Source organism: Muntiacus reevesi, chromosome 5 (assembly GCF_963930625.1).
Source record: "Muntiacus reevesi chromosome 5, mMunRee1.1, whole genome shotgun sequence".
NCBI classification, from domain to species: domain Eukaryota; kingdom Metazoa; phylum Chordata; class Mammalia; order Artiodactyla; family Cervidae; genus Muntiacus; species Muntiacus reevesi.
In genome coordinates this window covers 47,592,813-47,608,988 of record NC_089253.1, presented here as the reverse complement: position 1 = coordinate 47,608,988, position 16,176 = coordinate 47,592,813, and the positions used below count along the sequence as shown (strand labels likewise).

Genomic DNA, 16,176 nt, shown 5'->3' with positions numbered 1-16,176 from the left:
CCCAGCCCCTCCCAGGGGTTGGCCCTTACCTGTTCCTCCCTCTCATACTGGACTCGCTTGTCCAGAGAGTTCATTGCTAGAGCCACTGGACGGGGGGAGGGTGCAAAAGCTGGGTCCCCCGGGGGCTCCAGGCTGAGACCGGGTGGCCACTCCGGCAGGGCCCTGCCACAGCCCAGGGAGGGGCCCTCAGAGGGCCTGTCTGCCTCCCCACCCCCAGCCCACCCGGCCCAGCCCAGCAGGGGTGGAGAGGGTAGGGAAGAGGGTGCCTCCCTGAGTCTGCGGCAAAGGGGAGCCTTGTAGCCAGCAGGTCAAAGAGTGAGTGATAGGCTGAGGACATGCACACATGGCCGCGCTGGCCCCCAAGGTAGCCAGCACAGACCCCAACCAGAGGCTTGGACCTCTCAGCTTCGATGCACATGCTCGGGCCCAGAGTCAGAGGGGAGGGAGGGCCAGGCACGACCCCCCCAGTGCCCAGGAGAGGGGCCCCGCTTTCCGCGGCCCTCTGCGGGGCCCTGCCCGGCTCTGAGCCCGGGCCCTCTTAGCCCGCCTGCGTTGGCCCCACCCCTTGGCCACGGCCCCGCCCACCCTTGGCCACGGCCCCGCCCACCCCTTGGCCACGGCCCTGCCCTCGGCCCCGCCCCTCCCGGGGCCCCGCCCCCTCCCAGGGCCCGGCCTGAGGCTCCCCCCAGCTGGAGATCTGAGCTGGAAGCTGTGTTCACACGTCTCCCCTCCTCTCTCCGTTCTGTGCTCCAGACACCACTAACTGTATGGAAATGATGACGGGGAGGCTTTCCAAATGTGGTAAGAAGCCCTCACGCGCACCTGGGCCCCCCAGCCTGTCACCCCATCGCTCACCCCTGCACCCCCTGCAGCCTGCTCCTGGTGGGTGCTGCCCCCACCCCCGGCTGTCCTGGGGTCCCCGTGTACCTGAGGGGCCTGAACATGCACACGTGGCCGCGCTGGCCCCCAGGGAGCCCGGCTGTGCCCAGCCCCCAGCCTCTGCCACCAGCCGCCTCCCTCACTCAGTTCCCAGAGCGGCCGCAGGCCCAAGATCAGGGCAGGCCAGGGAGGGACTTCAAGGCTCAGAGCAGGAAGGGCCGCCCCGGCCCCAAGGTCAGCAAGGCTCCCAGCTGCGGGCTCCGGCCCAAGGTCAGGGGTCCTCTAATCCCTGGGCCGCAGGCTAGGGTCAGGCTCTCTGCCCCCTGGAAGGGACGGGGCGGGGCTCCTGCTGCTCCGTCATCAGAGCAGAGAGGGGGTCCTGCCCGTTCTTGCCCGGGTGGGGTCTGGCTTAGGAGGAGGGGCTGACATGTCCCGGGGCCAGGAGCACAGGGTCCCTGGTGGGCTGGGCCCCCATGGCTGCCCCTTCCTCTTCCCTCGGGACGGTCTCGCCGGGACCAGGGCCCCCACTCTGGCTGCCTGCCCCAGCCCCCACCACACTTAAGCTCCATGCGTGTCCACCCATCCGTCCGTCTGTCTGTCCGCTGCTGACCTCTGTGTCCACGCTGTGCCATCTGGGCTGGCCGGGGGCTGGGCTCCAGGCCTCCCGGGAGGAGTGTGATGGGCACGCTGGCTCTGGCCTCCAGTCCCTGGGTCCCGCCTGGCCCTGGCCTTTCCGCCTCTGACTCCAGAGCTGGGCTGGCCTGCCGCTGAAGATGCAGGGTGACAGAGGCCTGGCGGAGGAGGAGGGTCCCTGCCGGCCTGGGCCCCAGCCCGCTGCCCAGAGGCCTCGAGCCCCCCGGCCACCCGCCCCGCTTGCTGCCGCGGCCCCGTGCGCCCGCGCAGACGCCCTCGCAGGCCCCTGGTTCATTCGTCTTGTTCTCTCTCTTCCCTCCCTCCCCCCTTTTCTCTCTTTTCTTTTTTTCTTTTGTCTTCTGTTCTGTGCACCCAGGCAGCCCATTGAGTAACTTCTTTGACGTAATTAAACAACTTTTTTCAGACGAGAAGAACGGGCAGGCGGCCCAGGCCCCCAGCACACCCGCCAAGCGGAGTGCCCACGGCCCACTCGGGGACTCCGCGGCCGCTGGCCCCGGCCCTGGAGGGGACGCCGAGTACCCAGCGGGCAAGGACGCGGCCAGGACGGGGCTGCCCGCCGCCCGCCGGGAGCAGCCTTAGACAGACACATAGCCCCCTCCCCTCGCGCCCCGTGTGGACCGAGGGCCGCGCCCATCTGTCCGTCTAGACTGTCGTGAAGCCGGGGAGGAGAGGAAAGGGGGCCCCGGGGTCTGCAGCCCAGGCCGGGCCGCCCGGGCCCGCTCTCTTTCTCTCGCTATCTCTCTCTCTGCCTGTCTCTGACAACGCCACTGTCTCCACTCTGATACCAGGAATTATCCCGAAAAGTTAACATGTCACCTCCACGAGGCCGTCCTCCGTGCTCTGCGCCGGACTCCGGCTGACCGAAGGCAGCTGCCGCAGACCCGCCCTCCTCCCGCCGCCTGCCCGCCCGCCTGCCCGCGCGGCAGCTCTGCCCAGTTTCAGCTCCGCATGGCCATGGGGAGGAGGACCCGGGCCCCCCGACTGGACCCGCGCTGATCAGCGCCCTCGGCCGGTCCAGCCGGCCTCCGGGGCGGGCCCGAGGGGGCGAAGCAGTCGTCTGGCCCGGCCGCCTCGGCCTCTCCCCGGCGCGCCCCACCCCTCCCCGCCGCTCCTCGTCCACATCCACGCACCTCAGCGCTGCCCACCTGACCCGCCGCGTCCCACCCCAGCTCCCTGGGCGCCGCAGGTGGAAAGAGACCCAGGGCCGAGCGTGCCCGCCCACCCGGAGGCTGGCCGAGATCAGTATTATTTATTTGCTGTTTTAACTTATTGAGTTTCTTCTCTGTTCAGGGAAGGGGCAGCAGCAGCGCCGTCCTGCTGTCTGTCCGTCCGTCTGTCTGTCTGTCTGTGTGCGTCTTGGGCAGGGTGGGGTCTGGGCCGAGGTGCCCTGTGGACAGCCGTCGGGGTGCTGGGGGCAGCCGGCCGGTGCAGTGCCGGCAAGCTACTGTAAACTTTAAAGAATTCCTGCAAGATATTTTTATAAACTTTTTTTCTTGGTTGTTTTTGGAGAAGGGTGTTGGGGTGGGGGGCGGGCCGCGGGGCAGGGCTAGACTTGGAGTTCGGTTCTTTCTATACACACACATATAAATATATTTAGAGAATGGCGTGGTTCGCTCTGTCCCAGGTTCGGTCCCGAGGAGACGCGACTCCATCCTGGGGGGCCCGGGCCGGGGCCCATCTTGGTTTTGTGTCCGAGTGTGGGGCCCTGGGAAGACCCGAGTTGGCCGCCTACACGTAACTCGCAAGACGGCAGGGGGCATTGCAAGGGTTTTTTTTTTTAACTAAAATGACAAAAAGTTAAAAAAAAAAAAAAACAACCAAGGATAAAGAAAGGCAGCGAGTCGCTGCACCCGGAGGGCACGCGGCAGGCGGGGTTGCATGCCCGCGCCTCCACAAGGCCACGTCGCGTCCACCTGCCTGCTCGCCCGTCGTGGAGACATTTTAATGCTTCTGTTCCATTGACCCCACCCCAGGCTGGGATCTCAGTACATAACAAAAAAACGAAACACCTATAACAGCAAAAGCCACGCGGCCCCCGTGGGAGGGGCTCCTCCAGAGACGAGGACCGGAAAGCAATACCCCTCGTTAGCCTCCCTCTTTTGTACTCGGACACACACAGACGTCACGGAATTGGACGAGCCCCACCCAGTGTACCCCATCAAATAACTGTGAGCAACTTTAGTTCCGAACAATAAATTCCTTCCGTAAAGTCACCCACGGCAGTCTCCGTGCGGGCGGGTGGGTGGGCGGGGACGTGGGGCAGCCTGGGACCGAGCCAGCAGGTGTGATGGCGCGACGTCTGCCTAGCCAGCGAGGACCTGGGCCGCGGACCTGAGTGGGCGTCGCGGGGGCTGGGCCAGGTGGGGCACGGACGCCAGGAGGGCACTCTGCTGGGGCCGGGCGCCGGGCGGGCGCCACTGTGCCTCTGCTGCCTCCGAGACCACACCCTGAGACCACACCTGAACCCTTCTGGGACGATGACCTTCCTTTTCGCCACTCCCTTCTGCGGGAAGAGGCAGAGGGGCGTGTGGCCCAGCCCTGGAGTGATGGGCTAAGGCAGGTGGGCAGCCCTGGGACAGCGGGCTGGCAGGGCAGCGTGGTCCCCGCCAGGGGTGGAGGCACCACAACCCCCTGGCGGGCAGCCCACCGCCCCCCCCACCCCTTGCTGCAATGCCGAGGACAGGCCCAGCCTCCTGAGGGCCCCGGGCTGCCCAGCCGCACGACGCGAGGGCAGCAGCTGGGAGGAGGGATGCGGGGCAGCCCCTGACCGGGCCCCCAGCAGGGAGCACGAGGCCCTCGGAGCCGCCTACCGACGCGCGGAAGGGCCTCTCTGCACCTAGTCGTCCACACCAGCGCAGCGCCCCCGGCCTGGGGGCTGGGCGGTCGTCTCACTCGTGGTGGGGGCGGCAACATCTCCGGCTTCCAGCCACCTGATCGGCTGTTCCTAGATGCTGCCGTCTGGCCCTGGGGCGGGCAGGTCGGGCCGAGGGTTCACGCGCTCCCCTCCCGGCCATCATGTGGGGAGCACAGCGGGCTTCCCGGGCGTAGCTCTGAGCTTGGGGGCTCTGCTGCAGCAGCGCGGGCCCCGGACTCATGAGGCGACGCTGGAAACCGCCCACCGCCGAGGAGATCAGCGCCCAGAGGGTGCCCTGGGCCCCAGCACCGCGTGGTGTCCCGTTCACTTCAGCTTAAGAACCGGGGGGAGGGGGGGGGTCTGGTTGCTACATCCTGGCAAGGCGCGTGGTCGTCAGGCTCTTGACCGGCCGCCAGAGAGGTTTTCTTGACCCCACGGTTCTGCACGTGCTTCACTGAAAGCAGCTGACTCGCCACAGACCTTTTCGGCTCTCCCCCCGGCCCTCTTACAGTCTGCAGTCTGACGAGTCGGCCTCAGTGGGCATGACTGGCATCCCCAGAGGACACCGCAGTCGTCAGCAGCGCCCTCAGCCTCCCGTGGGAGCCCACCAGCGCACTCCCTGAGGCGGAGCACCCCTTCTGCAGCCCCGTTTCTACACCAAGCTTGCTCTTGGTTGTAAACAAAAGAAACCATAGCAAGCTAAGCCACAAGCTGCTAGGGCTACTATTTCTTCCTGTAACTACGTCAGTGTGTGAGAGACAGATGCCTTCTGAGCACTTAACACTGAGCACTATGTCTGTGAAGTAGAGACTTCAATGGGCCCTTGCAGAAAACAAAAAGGATCAGAGGATGACGTTGCAGGCCTGGTGACCCACCAACCGGTGTGGGTGCAGCACCCCCAGGGTAACCCTGGGCGGCGGGCCCCAGGGGCAGAGCCGGTGGGCAGGGCACCCAGCCCGCCCTCCGCCCTGCCCGGAGCCCACCCTGGCCTGTCCCCGCTCAGCTGACAGGGGTGCCCGAGCTGGGAGAGGCGCATCCACCCGCCGGCTTCTCTGTGGAGCTGAGAGCTCGCTGGCCGCAGGAGGGGCCTGGCCCTCCATCTGCCCCACTGGTCCCCACCCCGCCCCCGCGGCTCTGCGCCCACTCCTTCCTCAGCCTAGGCCACCAGGTCCAGTCCACAGCTCCTCCCTCCTGGGCCCACCCCCACGCCCCAGCAGCCCAGTCGCCCTGTGGCTTGGCAGGGGTGCACGTGGCCAGGGCGGGAGGAGAGAGCAGCAGTGTGGACGTCAAAGCCGGGGGTCAGCGTAGGCGGGGGCCGCGGACAGTCCCCCACCAAGGCGGGGAGGCAAGTGCCGGCCCCAGGGCGCGGGTGGGACTGCGGAGTCTATGCTGCGGGCACGCTTGTCTGCGGGGTCAGGCCCTGGTGCAGTGCCTGTGTGGACCCTCTCGGGCCCTCGATGGCCCTGTAAGACCTCACACACGGTGCTGGTATAACGTGTTCTCAAGACCTAGGGGCTTAAACCATACAAATGTGCCTTCTTAAGTTCTGGAGTTCATGAACTGGGTTTCACTGAAATGGCCTCACTTCTGCAGGCCCTGGGGGAAGATCCGCTTCCTTCCTCAGCTTTTTCTTTTAGCATTTGATTCACTCTTGGGTGCCCCCGGGCTCTGTCACTGGGGCACACAGGCACGGGCCGACCAGGGATTGAACTACGCTGCGCTGAAAGCCGATTCTTAACCACTGAGCCACCAGGGACATCCCCGTGGTCAGCTTCCGGAGGCCCCCTGCCTCCCTGGAGCCAGGAGCACAGGCCAGCCCTCCTCATGCTGCGCTGCCCTGGTTCTCCCCCTCCGTCTGAAGGAGCCCCGTGACCACACTCGGCCCAGGCTCCCCCCTGAAGTTCGGCCGGTGAGCAAGCGTCACTCTACCTGCAGCTGTCCCCCTCTGCTGGGGAAGGTAGCAGGCTGTAAGGTTCCAGGCACGTGGGGGTGGGCCCTTTTTGGGGGGAGGGTGTGTTTCTCTGCCCACTGCAGACTGCCCCCTACCAAGTTCCACATCCATCTCGTGTGTAAAACACACCAATCTCCTGAGCTTTCCTGAAGTCTCAACCTACTGCAAGGTCAAGCCAAACCCCAAACCTCACCTCAACCACCTGAACCAGGTAAAAGCCAGACGCAGAATGTGAACCGTCCCGGCACATACTGGGGAACTGCCCCTTTCCATATTGGGCCTCTGAGACGAGAAGTCACCTACTTCCAAAATACAACAGTAGAACAGGTACAAGAGGCCAGGTACGGGTGTTTCCATCCAAAAAGGGAGAAAATGAAGGAGGTGGATTTTGAAGTCCAATGGGGCACACCCCTTGAGGGAGGTGCCCAGCAAGGCCTGGGAGTTGCCCTCTGCGGCTGAGGGCTCCACGCCCAGGACTCTGCCCCCTTCAGCCCTTCATTTTAGAGAAAAGGAGCCAGCGTCCTCAGCCGAGGTTCCATCGGCCTGTGTCCTGCCCAGAGGGCTGTGAGTCCAGCAGCCTCCCACTCGACCCTCTGCCCCTTCAGTCCTCGCTGGCAGCGTTTGTGACGGGATGAAGTTCTCAAGAACCATGGAGGTATCGTGGTACGTCGTGGGGGTTCTCTCCCTAAGACAAGAGGCTCCTTCAGATCCTCCCGAGATCCTTCCTGTTTCCGGCTCTGCCGGGACGACTGAGGTCTGTTCCAAGACTCTCTGATGGAATCTCTGCCCTCGTTCATGTTCCGAGTTATCAGCGAAGGGCTGCCCAGCAACCCTTGGCTTTTTCTCTAGGGGGCATTTCCCGACAGGCAATCTCCTCATTCTAGTGTTTTTTTCGTCGGGCTGGGCTGAGAACTTCTTAGACCATCGAGTGTTTTGGTCCCTTTTGTCACTAGCTCTTTCTCAGTCTCTCAACATGTGTTTTACTATAAGCAACAGAGAAAGCAGGCTGCACCTTTGACACTTTGGCTGGAGTCTCCTCAGCTAAACATCCAAGCTGCTTGCTCACAAGCCTGCTGCACGGACATTTGGGGACCCAGCAGGCCGGCTCCCTTCCACCCTCCCTCCGGCTTCCCCGAGGGTCCTCCCTGGGTGCCAGGTCAGCCGTGGTCCAGTTCCCCTGTGTCTGGAGGCCTCTACTTCAGAGATTCATACCCAAAGAGGAGGGGGACAGCCCATGCGGCCTGTGGGCCAAGGGCTCAAAGTGAGCCGGGAGGCAGAGGGGAGGTGAGCAGGACGGGCAGGGTGGGTGGCCTGGGAGAGGCTGTGGCCTCCCAGAGGCACAGAGCTCTTGCAGGCTGCGTGCGGGCGTAGGGTGGTCAGCTAGGAGCCTGTCCTTCTGGGAGGCGGAGGGAGCAGCTGGCCCCGCCAGGCCTGGGGGCTGGTGACATGCCAGGGCGGCAGAGGAAGGGTCTGCTGGCCACGACTGAGTCAGGTCAGTTGAGCGTCAGGAGGGCAGGAAATTCAGGACCCAGCAGGGCACGGCTGGCGGGGGGCGGGGGTGGTGCAGGGCTCTGCAGGAAACCCGTGTCTCTGCCCACAGGGTGCTGGGCCAGCTCCGGGGCTGTTCATACCGCCCCCCACCCTGCCACCCCCCAACTATCCTACACCCACCCAAGTGATGCTGGCCCGTTCCAGAGGTGGCCCCCGCAGCAGAGCCTCTGTGCCAGCTGGCCAGGACGCTCACCTCTGGCCGACTGCGGCCCCCACTCCAGGGTCCCTGCTGCCTGGGTGGAGAGGGCACACCACAGGGAGACTGAGGGTCCAGAACCCCTGGGGACCTGACCCACGGGAACACAGCCCCGCCACCAGATCCCAGCAACCGTGGACGCGTGCGGCAGGAGTCCAGGGTGGGCCCTGGCAGGAAGGCAGCACCTGCTCTCGGCCAGCACAGCTGTGGTCAGTGAGGGCTCCCTGGGCTGGCCTGCAAGCGAGGGCGCTGCCCTGGGCCATGTGAGGAGCAGGGCACATGGCCAGGCCGCCCTCTGCACCGAGACGCTGAGGACACACACAGGAGCTGACCTGAGAGAAGTCTCTTTATTACACCCGCACAGGGACGCCAGGCTCTCCTAACCCCCAGCCGCGGCTCCACACAGGCCGCCCCCCGGGCACCGCGGCCCGGACCCTGGCTGGCCCGGGGCCCCTCCTGGGCAGTGAGGGCAGTGGAGGGAGACACTGCAGCTCGCGGAGCTCCAGACACCCGGCCTCCCTGGCCCTCCAGCCGGCCCTGAGCCAGAGTGAGTCCAGATCGGGTGGAGAGAAGGGAAAGCCAGGCTAGGGTCTCTAAAAGCCACTCCAACCGGAGCCAAGACCAAGGGCGGCGGAAGCGAAGCCTGCGGCCCCCGCCTCGGGGAAGGGCCCCCACCCCGCTGCGTGTCTCCCCGGAGGCCAAGGCCCAGCCGGGCGTGGGGCGGACGCGGAAGACCCTAGAGGGAGACTCGGACGGGCGGCCCCGGAGGTGTCTGCCACGGACGAGCGGAGTCCAAGGTGTGCACAATCCGTGCGCGCACAGACACGGACGCGCGCGGCGCGCCGCCGCTCCCTCGGCGCGGGCGCCGCCGGGCTCACCTCTCCTTGACATGGTTCTGTGCGCCCGCCGCCCCGCCCGGCCCGTCCCCGCCACCCCCGCCGCACAGCGCCTCCGTCAGGTCGTCCATGACCGCCGTCTCTTTGGGGTCGAGCAGGTTGAACTCGCGGGCGAAGAGGATGAAGTGCACGTAAAGCGTGTTCAAGTGTCCGTGCAGCTCGAGCGCCAGGGTCTCCTTGAAGTGCGCCGAGTAGATGTGCGCCAGCACGTGGAACAGGTACTTGCAGATCTTCTTCACCAGGGCCTCGAAGGAGCTGGGGAACTCGCGGCCTGCGGGACGGCCGGGTCACCACGCCGGCCCCGGGGGAGGAAGGCCGTGGCGCCGTCCCCAGGCCCGGACCGGGGGTCTGTCCCCCTCCCCCTGCCACAGGCCGCCCTGCGTGCCCGCCTGCAGCGCGTGAGTGAGTGGGCGCCGCGCGGGGTCCTGACGGTGGGTGCTCTCCCCGCTGGACCGGGCGCCTCTGGGACCAGGGGCCCGCGACCCAGCTGAAGCCGGCCCAGCGCCCAGGGCTCCCGGTGCCCTGGCCGCAGAGGAGGGGCCTGGGCGGTGGTACCTCCCGCTGGCCAGGTGCTGCCGTGGTGGCTCAGGGCGGGTCTGGGCGGCACCCTGGCTGCTCCGGCCAGGCCTGGAGTGGGCGGGGTCACGGGCGGGGCGGGGCGGGGACACGCACCGTATTTCGTGGGGAACACATCCTCGTCGGTGACCAGCTTCTGCACGGAGCTCATGACGAAGTCCACGTACTGGGGGGCCGTGCACTTCACCTTCTTGCCCCGCTCATCGTACCAGTAGTACTGCCTGTGGGGACACGTGCGTGGTGAGGGGACAGCCGGCTGTGCTGACGCCTCCCTCTGCACCGGACCTCCCCCTGGGTTAACGGTGAGACAGCTTTGCTGTCCTTCCCCGGAGACCCTGCCTTGACTTGTCAGGATCCGGGGCTGCCCTGGTGGCTCAGATGGTGACGAATCTGCCTGCAGTGCGGGAGAGCTGGGTAAGGTCCCAGGGTTGGGAAGATCCCCTGGAGAAGAGGCCGGCACCCCACTCCTGAACTCTCACCTGGAGCATCTCATGGACAGAGGAGCCCGGCAGATTACAGTCCATGGGCCACAGAGCGTCCAACAGGACCGAGCGACCAACACTTTCACTTTCCCCACGGGAGGCTTCCTGCTGCCCCCGGTAGGGGCCACACGTGCGCCCTGGGCCAGGTGGGGTGAGGGGGCCTCTGCACACCCACTCGGTCTCTGGGTACCTCAGAAACTTCCCTGGCAGGTGGGGGTAGGGTGGGCAGTCCTCAGGTGGGAGTGGGTCAGGGCGTTGGGAGATGTGGACCCCCAGCCCAGCTCATATCCTAGTTCACGTAACACTGTTGTTCGGCCGTCCTTCAGACATCAGCCCCTGCAGCCGCCATGTCCCACTCTCCCCTCCCACCTCAGGGTGGGCTGCAGTCTTCCCAGCAGGGGGCCCTGTACCTGCAGGCGGGCTGGCCAAGGGCTGCACGGAGCCAATGGCGGGGACCGCATGCTGCCTGGGCCAGTGAGTGATGACCAGGGCAGCCCCTTCTACGGCCGAGGCGCCAACCCTGCCCCAGCCAGACGGCAAGGCTGCACAGACTTCCACCAGCACCCTGCCCCCTTCTCACTGTCTTTACTGGGCTTCAGAACAGACAGCTTTCCCTGACACCATCCCACTTAATCGCAGGCCAGGACCCCAGGCTGGCCCTGAGCACCCTGCCCTGATTTCCTGAGCTCACAAAGCATCCCTGGGTGACAGCCCCAGGGCCCCCCCTCCCAGCACCTGGCCAGACCTGCTGTCAGGACAGCAGGCTCTCCAGGTCTCATGGCCGAAAGGACGGACACGGCCTAGGGGACCTCTGAACAGCCCTGCTGCCCGCCCCCACTCCTCGAGCAGGAACAGGGGCTCTCCACCCCCTTCGCCTGTGAGTTCATCTGTGCCCCTGGTCGGGATGGGGTCAGGCTGCAAGGCAGGAACACAGCCCACAACAAATGGGCAGGCCACCATGAAAAAGGCCACCCTCTGCGGACAAGGGGACACAGCCCTGACCGCCCCTGGGTGCCTGGCTCCGGCCGCCCCGATGCAGAAGGCAGACGACACCTGCCAGCCACTTCCACCTCGGCGAGGCCTCCCTGCCACGCCTGCGCCCACGCTGCCTGCAGAGCCCAGCACCCGCACACCCCACAAGGCCACGGAGCGGGTCAGCTCCCTGCAGGCCCCCAGGAAGCAGACACCCAGCAAAGATCCAGAGCCCTCCCCACCACAGAGTGGCCCTGCTGACTGTCTGTCCCCTGCCCGGGCCCCTGCCCCATCCAAGGACGCGCTGAGAGAAGACAGGTGACTTGTCCCTCCCCGCACAGCGGCCCTGGGGTCCTAGGGCCAGTGCAGGGAAGAAGGCAGCTCCACCCCAGCGATTCTCCAGCCCCGCTTGGTGCAGATGTCCTTGGCCACCAGTGCCAGAGTCAGAAAACCACTGCAGCTCGAAACCAGGAGAGCTTCCATGAGGTCAGTCCTGAGAGACCAGGTCCTCAGGGGCCCTGCTGTGCTTGCCCTGCCTCCGTGACAGCTGGGATCCTCTGCTTTCAGCACTCCTTTTCTTCGTTCTCGTTTTATTTTTGCACTGTCTCACAGTAAAGCTGACTGGCTCTGGCGTGCAGCCTGACGGGTTTTAACCCCAACAGAGGGCACGTGACGAGGCACAGCTCCCACCCCGGCCCCTGGCCTGCCGGTCAGTCCTCTGCACACTAGCGATGTGCCCACAGTAACTCCAGGTGACGTCCGGAGCCCGGCTCTGCCATCCACCCTATCTTTCTCCTCGTTGAGATGGACTCCTGTGTGGATGCACTAGCCCATCTCGTCACCTGCTGCAGGACACCTAGGTGGCCTGCAGTTTGGGGCAATTATGGGTCAGGCTGCGAAACCCTTCCTGGGCAGGTGTCTGTATGAGCTCCAGGTCCCGTTTCTCTTGGGTGGATGCTCGGGAGCAGCAGCGCCGGGTCCACAGTAGCAACGCCACCACGATGTCCTCGGAATGGCCACCCCACCGGCAGCCCCTCCATCCTTGCCGGCACATGGCGAGGAGCTGACAGACGCTCCCACAGCCAAGCCTGAATTCGTGTTCCCCACCTGCTGCTGGTGCTCCTCTGTCCTGCTTGGGTCCTCCCCCGGGGCCGGTCTGAGTCCTATGCCAGCCATGGCCAGACTTCTCACTGTGAGCTGCGAGGGCTCTTCACCCCTCCCTGGCACTAGTCCTTCCTTGGATTGGTCTGCAAGTCGTCTTTCTCTCCACAGTGTCTTTCACAGAATAGAAGTTCTAAATTTTGATGAAGTCGACTTTACTGATTCTCCTTCATCAATGGACTATATCTTGTGGCAGTCAGCTCTGGCCGAAGGAGGCATTTGGATGACCGGTTTTTCTAACAGCTTTAGGTGAAAAGACTATCCTTTCTCCACTGAATGCTTCTGATCCCTGCCAAACGCCAAGGGGCCGTGTTTGTGGGGTGCATTTCTGGGCCCTGCTCTGTGGCACTGACCTCTGGGCCTCTTCCGCCACCAGCCCCGGTCTCGACTACCAGTTTTATAGTAACTCTTAGCACAGCGCTGTTGGACTCTACTGATCTGACTGTTCTTTTTCCAAAATCACTGTAGCTATTCTAGGGATTCTGCTACCCCATGTACATTCTATAATCAGCTGATTTATGGATAAAAACTCTGCTGGGAGTTCGGCTGAAGTTGCACTAAATGAATCTATACTTCTGCTGCGCTGCCTTCCCACCCATGAATACAGTGCCTCTCCATTTACGCTGCTGCTCTTTGGGTTCATTCATCAGCGTTTTGTAGTTTCCAGCATGTACATGTTTCCTTAAGTCCATATCTAAGTATTTCACTGTTTTTGGAGCTACTGTAAATGATAAAACTGTATCAATTTTGTGTTCCAGTTGTACACTGCTAGTATACAAACTATGACTGAATTTTTTTGTGTGTTGAGCTTGCTAAATTTATTGATTCAGCTTTTTGCCAGAGCTCTTGGGCTTTTTTACACAGACAATCATGCTGTATGCAAATACAGTTTTATTTTCTTCTCCAATTTAAATGACTTTTATTCATTTTTCTTGCCTTACTGCATTACCCATCTTGGGTCAATTGTGATATTTTGTGCTTTCCAAGGAACTAGTTCATTTAACCTAAACTGTTAAATTTATGTATGCAGAGATTTTTCTGATGCTTCCTTATTACCCTCTTAATTTCCGCTGGGTTTATACTTATTTCCTCTTTTACTCTTTATATTGATAATCTGTATCTTTTCTCTTTTTACTTTTGTTAGTTTTACTAGAGATTTCTCAATTTTACTTCTCTTTTCAGGGAATCGGCTTCTGATTTCATTAATTTCCCCTATTGCTTTCAGAAACAATCATGTCAGTGGCTTCTGTTCTTATTTTATCATTTCTTTTCTTCTGCTCCATTTAGGGTTTTGTTTTTTGCTCTTGTTTTTTCTGGGATTCCCCACGGGCTCAGTAGTAAAGAATCTGCAATGCAGGAAGTCACAGGAGATGCAGGTTTGATCCCTGGATCAGGAAGATCCCCTGGAGGAGGGCGTGGCAATCCACTCCAGTGTCCTTGCTGGGAAAATCCCATGGACAGAGCCTGGCAGGCTATGGCTGCAAGAACTGAACGTGACAGCACACACATACACCGCACGCATGCTTCTTTTTTTCTCATTTCTTAATATGGAAGCTGAGGTTGAATTGAGATCTTTCTTCTTCTAAAATAAGCATTTAATCCTCTAAAACTTGCTTTAGCTGCATCTCAAATGCAGTTCAAATATGCTGCATTCTCATTTCAGTTTACAACGTTTTCTAATTTCCCTGGAGACTTCCTCTCTGACCCATGGATGATTTGAAAGTGCGTTAATTTCTTGGGATGTCCCTGGCATTCTAGTGGTTAAGACTCTCTGTGCCCAACGTAGGGGGCACATTCGATCTGCCTTGATCAGGGAACTAAGAGTCTACATGCCACACAGCGTGGCAAGGGGAAAAAAGTATGGTGATCTCTAAATGTTTGGAGACTTTTCTGTTACTGATTTCAAACGTAACTAATTGTGGTCAGATAACTTACTCTGCACCTCTGATTAGTTTGCTAAGGTCTGTTTTGTGAGCCAGGACGTGACCTCCTCTGGTGAATAATCCCAGTGCACCTGAAAAGGAATGTGGATTTTGCTACTGAGGGTGCAGTGAATGTCAATTCAATCCAGTTGGCTGGTGGTGCTATTTAGTTCCAGATCCTTGCTGGCTTTCTATCCACTAGTCTGTGTATTACCAGAAGAGGCATGTTGAAATCTCCAACCCTAGCCTTTGTCCTTTCGGTTCTGTCTGCCTGCTCTGTGTACAAGCTCTGCTATCTGGCACAGATGCATTCAAGGCCAGTGCTTCCTGACTGGAAGTCTGCTTTGTCCGTATGAGCGCAGCCACTTTAGTTTTCTTCTGACTTACGTTTTGTTGGCATCTCTTTTTCCATATTTTCACTTTCAACTTGCCAATATCACTGCTTTAAAGGGAGTTTCTCATATACCCTGTACAGCTGGTTCATTTTGAAAATCCAGACTTACGGTCTCTGTCTTGTCACCAGCATGTTTACATCACTGACATTCACTGCAATGACGATCTGTCTGAATTTAAGTTCACAATCATTTACTATTTGTTCCCTTTGATTCTCACTCCTTATATTTCCTGCTTTCTTCCCCACTCTCTATTTCCTTTTAATTTATGTATTATGATTTATGTCCCTCATGCAACTTTTTTAGAGGTTGCTCAAAGGATTACAAAGCGAGTCCCGATCTTTCCACCCTGCACCTGGCGCCCAGGACCTCTTCCGCATCCGAGTCAGAAAGCCGACCAGCACGCAGGGCTCTCTGCCCGCCCCCAGGCCACCCTGTGGCAGTGCTGCAGACACACGCTGGAGACCAGTCAGACAGTCACGGCTTTTGCTCACCTTCCAGACACATTTCAAGGAGCTGAAGGGAAGAGGCGGTGCTCACGTCGCCCCGCGTCCTCTGCCCCCTGGTCCCTCCTAGCGCAGCCTCCTTGACTGCCCTGCAAGGGAGCTCTCTGAGTCACCTCCATCCTTGAAGGGCATTACGTGGGACTCCCGGGAGGCTGCTGTCTCCATGCAGCACCTTAACCATGCTGTGGGGCCTCCTCCTGGCCCCCAGGCGGGTAAGGATGCCCACAGCCACCCCACCACATCCCTGCAGGGGCGAAGCTGCTGGCTCTGCTGGCTGTTACAGCGTGTTCTCTTCAGCAGTTTGATTGATGCCTGGGGTGGATTCACTGGATTTATCCTATTTTGAAATCATTAGGCTTCCTGAATCTGTAGGTTTGTGTCTTGGCCAAATTTGAAAGTTTTCATCTGTTAGGTCTTCAAATGTGTTTTGGGCACAGGCCTTCCTTCTTTTGGGACTGCAAACTCCCCTTTGGTTCCAGTCCTTCAGGCATCAGCAGGGTGGAGAAGGGTGTCCGGCCTGGGCCCTGGGTGGGCTTGATGGCCCTGCGACAGACCGCGCACGGCTCTGTGGGCCTGATCAACCTCCCGCTTCCTTTAAACTGACTCGTGTGAGTTTCCATTCCTTGATCTTGAACGATTCCTAGAAAGGCATGTGCTCCTTGGAAGAGAAACTATGACAAACCTAGACAGCACATTAACCTTCTCTAACTCAATGAAACTATGAGCCATGCTGTGTAGGGCCACCCAAGATGAACGGGTCATGGTGCAGAGTTCTGACAAAACATGGTCCACTCGAGAAGGGACTGGCAAGCCACTTCAGTGTTCTTGCCCTGAGAACCCCATGAACAGTATGAAAAGATAAAAAGATAACATACAGAAAGATGAACTCCCCAGGTCGGCAGGTGCCCAATATGCTACTGGAGAAGAGTGGAGAAATAACTCCAAAAAGAATGAAGAGACAGAACAAAATGGAAACAATGCCCAGCTGTGGATGTGACTGGTGATGGAAATGGCGATGCTGTAGAGAGCAGTACTGCACAGGAACCTGGAATGTCAGGTCCATGAATCAAGGTAAATTGGAAGTGGTCAAACAGGAGATAGCAAGAGTGAACAATGATATTTTATGAATCAGTAAACTAAAATGGACTGGAATGGGAAAATTTAATTCAGATGACCATTATTAT

General features: G+C 60.6%; 2 protein-coding genes across 12 annotated transcripts in view; one reads left to right on the top strand and one right to left on the bottom strand.

Moving 5' to 3' along the window:
- Positions 1-3,711, top strand: part of BRSK2 (BR serine/threonine kinase 2) — a 48,712-nt gene extending 45,001 nt beyond the window's left edge. For 4 of the 8 annotated variants that reach the window (XR_010663357.1, XR_010663355.1, XM_065936633.1 and 1 more), the window contains 2 exons: positions 754-801; positions 2,322-3,711. Coding sequence is in view for 4 of the 8 variants with exons in the window: in XM_065936633.1 (XP_065792705.1) it covers positions 754-801; positions 2,322-2,341 (68 nt within the window). In the remaining 4 variants the exon portion in view is untranslated. Of the gene's footprint in view, positions 1-753; positions 837-1,936 lie in introns of those variants that run through there. The other 4 variants (XM_065936630.1, XM_065936629.1, XR_010663356.1 and 1 more) reach the window with 3 other exon arrangements.
- A 4,711-nt stretch (positions 3,712-8,422) lies between these two features.
- MOB2 (MOB kinase activator 2) overlaps positions 8,423-16,176 on the bottom strand; it is a 51,798-nt gene continuing 44,044 nt past the window's right edge. For all 4 annotated transcript variants that reach the window (XM_065938048.1, XM_065938046.1, XM_065938047.1 and 1 more), the window contains 2 exons: positions 9,654-9,778; positions 8,423-9,252 (listed from right to left, as the gene is read on the bottom strand). In XM_065938048.1, the coding sequence (XP_065794120.1) occupies positions 8,960-9,252; positions 9,654-9,778 (418 nt within the window). In that variant the 3' untranslated portion in view covers positions 8,423-8,959. The remainder of the gene's footprint in view (positions 9,253-9,653; positions 9,779-16,176) is intronic.